At 39.4% G+C, this 6,081-nt stretch overlaps 1 protein-coding gene across 2 annotated transcripts; it reads right to left on the reverse strand.

Annotated features, from left to right (window-relative positions):
• Window positions 1-282: 282 nt before the first annotated feature.
• On the reverse strand, window positions 283-4,210 carry LOC134600818 (alpha-2Db adrenergic receptor-like). 2 transcript variants are annotated; one of them, XR_010090365.1, is made up of 2 exons: window positions 4,070-4,210; window positions 283-429 (listed from the first exon to the last, which is right to left on the reverse strand). XR_010090365.1 is itself a non-coding variant. In XM_063445208.1 (2 exons), the coding sequence occupies exon 2, from the start codon at window positions 3,699-3,701 to the stop codon at window positions 2,502-2,504; it is 1,200 nt and encodes a 399-aa protein (XP_063301278.1). In that variant the 5' UTR covers window positions 3,702-3,754; window positions 4,070-4,210; the 3' UTR covers window positions 2,369-2,501. The 2 variants fall into 2 exon arrangements, 1 of the variants encoding a protein (XP_063301278.1); XM_063445208.1 differs by lacking the exon at window positions 283-429 and adding an exon at window positions 2,369-3,754.
• Window positions 4,211-6,081: the final 1,871 nt, after the last annotated feature.

Here is a 6,081-nt window from a genome sequence, read left to right on the forward strand (position 1 = left end):
TACACAATTTTACAGCATATTGCAACTATTTACACACACTATTAACACACTGACACATGCACACAGATACACACACTGACACATACACACACACTGGAATATACACACGCTGACATATCACACACACCTTGACACACAGATACATGCACTGGCACATACACTTAGATACACACATTGGCACACCCATACACAGACACACACACAATCTGACATACATACATCTGATACACACATGTTATACTTTTTATATTTGCAGCCACCCTCCTTTTAGCTTACCTTTTGTGTCCAGGAGGGTGGCTTGCTTTGAGTCCTGGTGATACTGGCTGATGGGAATGAGTGTGAAGGTCTGCAGCAGCTCACTCCTGCCTCTCCCCCCATGTGGTACCGCTTCCGCCTCCTTCTCCCTCCTATGCAGCGCTCTGTGTGAAGCTGGGAGAAAGTGATAGGATGTCACTTCCTTCCTACCGACCAATACTACAGAGGCCCGGACATGCTCTTAAGGGGCAGCAGCACCCTACTGGGCCCCTGTTCAGCAATAGTACCAATCAAGTAGCCTGCAAATCATATACTAGATCCCAGAAATCACACACAATCTGACATACGGTACATTGTATTTTAGATTGTTTGTGATTTCCAGGATATTGTATATAATTTGTGGGTGTCAGGGAGCCGCTATGAAAATGTGGGAAACTCCCGGAACCTCCAAGAGAGTTGGGATGTCTGTATACTTATGGTGCCAGGAATGACTGTTTGCTACACCAAGAGAGGAAATCAACTAATTAGGGAAATCCCAGAATATCCACCTTGGTTAATCAATTGATTTCCATCCTGCAACATATAAATGTCATTTAATACAGGGTGGCACTTTTTATGAATTACCCATCAGCATTTAATGCCCAGAAAAGCAGAGTAAATCTAGCAAACTTACTGTATTATAACTTTGTTGCATTCACCATGAGGTTACACAGAACTAGCCAAAGGTAAAGAAAAGGCAATATTAGCCCAATAAGACACATTTTACATATTAATCAACAGAATGCTCCACCACACACAAACAATGAGTAATTAATTATCTTACCCAGGCATCTCAATCAAAGCCCTCAATGAAACGTTACAATGCAATATTCTTCTTTGGACTACCTGTGTTCAAGTAACGATTATTATGTACTATCTACCAACAGAACAATCATTTGCGTGGAGGCTAAAGCCATATCAATACAGTAGAGCAAATTAAGAACACAGACTTAGAAACCATAATATAACACTGAGACTAGTGGTCAGGACACTGGAATGGTTGGTCTCATAAATCACAAGGCTACAAAATATGTTGACATATGAAAAACAATTACTGATACGTTAACTAAATGAGTTGAGAACAACTTTAGCTTAATGAAGCAGTTTTGGTGTATAGAACATGCCCCTGCAGCCTCACTGCTCAATTCTCTGCCATTTAGGAGTTAAATCCCTTTCTTTATGAACCCTAGTCACACCTCCCTGCATGTGACTTGCACAGCCTTCCATAAACACTTCCTGTAAAGAGAGCCCTATTTAGGCTTTCTTTATTGCAAGTGCTGTTTAATTAAGATTTTCTTATCTCCTGCTATGTTAATAGCTTGCTAGACCCTGCAAGAGCATCCTGTATGTGATTAAAGTGCAATTTAGAGATTGAGATACAATTATTTAAGGTAGATTACATCTGTTTGAAAGTGAAACCAGTTTTTTTTTTCATGCAGGCTCTGTCAATCATAGCCAGGGGAGGTGTGCCTAGGGCTGCATAAGCAGAAACAAAGTGATTTAACTCCTAAATGACAGTGAATTGAGCAGTGAAATTGCAGGGGAATGATCTATACACTAAAACTGCTTTATTTAGCCAAAGTAATTTAGGTGACTATAGTGTTCCTTTAATATTTATCTTGCTCTAGTCCAGGGTCCTCAAACTCCAGCCCTCTGGATGTTGCTGAACTACAACTCCCATGATTCTCTGGCTATCTATGTAATTCAAAGAATCATGGGAGTTGTAGTTCAGCAACATCTGGAGGGCCACAGTTTGAGGACCCCTGCGTCTAGTCAAAAACATAAGAGGACATTTGCTAAATAGGATACAGAATTGTTTTTTTAATGTCTACTTTAGTATTTCTAATATTAGGAGTTCTCAACTTTGTTTTGAAATGCCAGTGGACACAAAAGTGACATAGTGTTTCATTCTCATGCCATTTACCGTTAGTAAACCTTATAAATAAAATTGTGATGGAAGCTTTTTTTTTGGTAAAAAATGATATCTTTATTTTTTTAGACATGCCAATATTGCAGGAGTATTAGAAAGTATTCCTGGCACGTTCTGTCCAAATTGTGTCCTTTCGATAAACAAATTGGCTATCAATCTCTCATCCATTTATAAAGGAAGCCAGCATTAGAAAATATATTCTGTATAGTTGAAAACAGGCAAGTTATATAGGGCTAAGTCGCTATTTGCTCTTAAATTTGTAGATTCCTTTGGGATGTCACATAGCCCTTTTAGAACCTCTGATGAGAAGCTTCTTAAATGCTTTGCGAAAATCCCGGTTAAATACTGTGTATATTACAGGATTCAGACTGCTGTTGCAATAACCAATCCAGAAGAAGAAATTGAAGAGGGCATGCGAAATGCCACATTTATCATTACACACTGAGTTCAAGCTGTACGTGAAGAAAAATGGAAACCAGCAGATGACAAAACCACCGATAACCACGGCTAACACAAAAGTTAATCTCCTCTCTCTCAGCTGCATCAATCGAGTCTGTGAGATGGAAACTGATCTGTCTCTCTTTTGATGCCCACGGTTTAACGTCCATGAGAGCCTTTTTGTTTTGGGGCAGTTGGAAGTGTCCTCCACGTTATTTTCTGGTGGATCAGAAAATTTGTGAATGGACGATGTGCTCTCCTCCATGTCCATTTCCTCTGCATCATGGACACTGTGTGGATTCTCTTGTTTTGAGCATTCCCGGTGATAGCAGGCATTATCTGTGGCATTTTTACAATTGTGTATCCCATTTTTGAGATTAGATACCATGGAGACGCGATGTTTGGCCACACGGTAAATTCGGCAATACACCAAGATCATGATGAGGCATGGAGCAAAAAATGACACAGTGCAGGAAAACAGGATATACCAGGTGTCGTCATTGAGGTCACAGTGCCACATTTTTATTTCTTTCATTTTCAGTAGTGGTGGGAAAGAAATAATGGCGGACACCACCCAGATGATGGCAATCATACTCTTGATTCTCTTGGGTGTGCGCTTCAAATTGTACTTGACTGCTTTGGTGACGGACCAGTAACGGTCAATACTGATGGCACATAGGTGGACAATGGAAGAAGTGCAGAACAATATGTCCAGCGCCAAGTACATGCTGCACCACAAACTGCCAAAATGCCAGTAACCCATGACCTCTTTTGCCAAAGAGAAAGGGATGATTACTGCCCCCACCAGGATGTCTGCTAATGCCAGTGATACCAGGAACAAGTTCTGAGGGGCTCTCAGAGCTCGACTGGTGAAGATTGCCAAAACCACAAGAATGTTGCCTACCACAGTGGACAATATGACAGATCCAACTGCAAATATGATAAGAGTACACTCTATGGCTGTGTAGGGCCAGATCTTCATGTCCTCCTGGCCAGATTCATTATAAAAGCCAGTTGGAACCTTGCTAGTTACCTCCATCTCAGTTGCATGTTAAGGACAGTCTAAGGCACCAGGCAGTTCAGTTAAGAACACTGTAGTAAGACATGCAGAATTTCATGAGTACATTTTTCAGCAGGTAAGTGAGGATATAATTGTCAGGAGTTCATAATTCCATGGGAAATGGGAGTCTGATAGGGGTTTATAAATCCATGGGACAGGAGACTCTGTCTGATGGGGGTCTATGAAACCATTGGATATAGAGGACTAAGTGTCTTTTAAATGAGAGTTAAAAAAAAGTCAGGTTCTACTCACATAGCTCCTTAGATCCATGGCTAATTCTTTGTAATGCTGAAGCCAGGATATCAGAAAGGTGATCAAGCTTGCAGAGAATTCAGTATTAAAATTACCTTTAGATATCCAAAATGCATTCCTTCCCCTTCATGTGGCTGTTCTGTTTGTTTGTCCTACTTGGCTGTAGTCCGGGTACATTTCCCTTTACACTACTTAAGAGTCAGAGGGGAGGGTGCAGAAGCAGCTTAATATTGGTGGGTTTTTTTTTTTTTTTTTTAATCTCCAGTTCTCCGAGCTTTCTTTTTAACAGTCATTTAAAAAAAAACAAAATTTAAAATCTCTTGTAAAAGTCCTATTCAGAGAAAAATTCTGAACATTCCAAATGACATATCAAGCAGGCGATCTCTGAGCCTTCTAAGAACAGCACCTCTAATAGCATGCACTGTCCCCTTGGCAGGGTATTGATATCCCCCCTCCTCACTCCGACCGCACAGCACAATCCACAGGGACCAAGCAGGACTTCTTCCTATCTTCCTATGTGCTGATGCAGGCACAGCTTCAAAGTAACCCCTTCACTGCTGGAGAGAAAAGAAAATGACCACAGGTGAGCACCGACCGACTCCCAGGTAGATCTTGGCAAGTCAATGCAGAGTCTGTTTTTTTTTTTTTTTTTCTTCTTCTCATAAGACACCAGGTACCTCCCCACTAATATACTATGGGAGGGATTACCCTAGCCTAGGACACATGCAGTTAGATAGAGGAAACTGGAGTTCACTGGAGTGGTGGGGGAAGAATTGAGGTATGTGACTTTTTGTGTATTTAGCATTAGATGGTCATCTTGCACACAGAGACAGATGTAATGTGCCTCTTTAAACTTGCTTGTATAGCCCATATCCTCTCTCCCTCCCCTTATAGAGGGGAATGCCTCTGGGAACAACAAGGGAACATATTTTTTATAAATCATATATTTATATTTATACTGTATGCATATGATGAGAAGCAAAAACGAATCTTCATGTATTTATTTCCCTTGTGATTTTAAGAGAGGGCATCATGTGCAAATCACACAACTAAAGAATGTCTCTCTAGAATTTACACTCCAGGGGTCATTTATTATTATTTGTATCTGAAAGGCGCCAACATATTCCACAGCGCAGCACAATCAGGGAATTTATTGGTAATTTAAAAAAAAGCTATATATTAAATTACATAGTTTACTAACATTACATTTTTTTTTACAAGTGAAAAATTGCATACAATACATGCACGGAGTTAATATAATAAGCAGAATTGTAGTGAAATGACACGAGAAAATGTAACTTATATAGCTGGAAAATAGCTTGGGATGGAGATTTGTTTATAATTTGACTACTTTGGACATTTTTTGTTCGTTCTCAACAATTGTCTCTTTTCCTCATAAAGTCTCATAATGATATAATGATGTCACCATGCTCACCTTGTCATAAAATGGATTGGTTTTAACTTCAGATGCATAATAGGAAGATTGCTCATGATGCCTTGTAAAATATTATAGCACATGCATGGACTCCTATAATTAACTGTTAATTAGAGTACTTTAAAACTGTCCCTTTGAAGCAAACGTTATTGGCATATGCTGTTCCAAATTCATAAATGCAGGGAGCAATAAACATGTAATTAAAAACATAAAAATAATCTACTTTTCAATAACAATCTTTATTGGGTTTTCACATACAACTGGATTTATTACAGTTTTTGGATAAAGAAACAAATGTGGCGATTTGGCCAGAGCCCATATTCATACTTCTCAATGGTCCCTATTTAGGTTGAACAGTTCTTATTTTGGGCCCAAATCCCCCTGTCCCTCTTTCTCTCCTAATGTCCCTCTTTTCTAGGAACTCCCTATTGTTTGTGTGTCTGAGTGTATTACAGAGCTCCACAGCAATAATACTCACAGTGATGTGTCTTTAAACTACAATAAATGTGATCTGATATCAGTCTGTGAAAAAGTAAATAAAATACATTTTCTCGTTCTATATTATATTTTTGTTGCATACATTGTTATAAGTAAGTCACCTAAAATTTATCAGAACATCCCCGACCCTGGCCACACCCCCACTTACAACCCTAAAATTAATGTGTCCCTCTT

The sequence above is a fragment of the Pelobates fuscus genome, chromosome 3 (assembly GCF_036172605.1).
Source record: "Pelobates fuscus isolate aPelFus1 chromosome 3, aPelFus1.pri, whole genome shotgun sequence".
In the NCBI taxonomy this organism is placed as follows: Eukaryota; Metazoa; Chordata; class Amphibia; order Anura; family Pelobatidae; genus Pelobates; species Pelobates fuscus.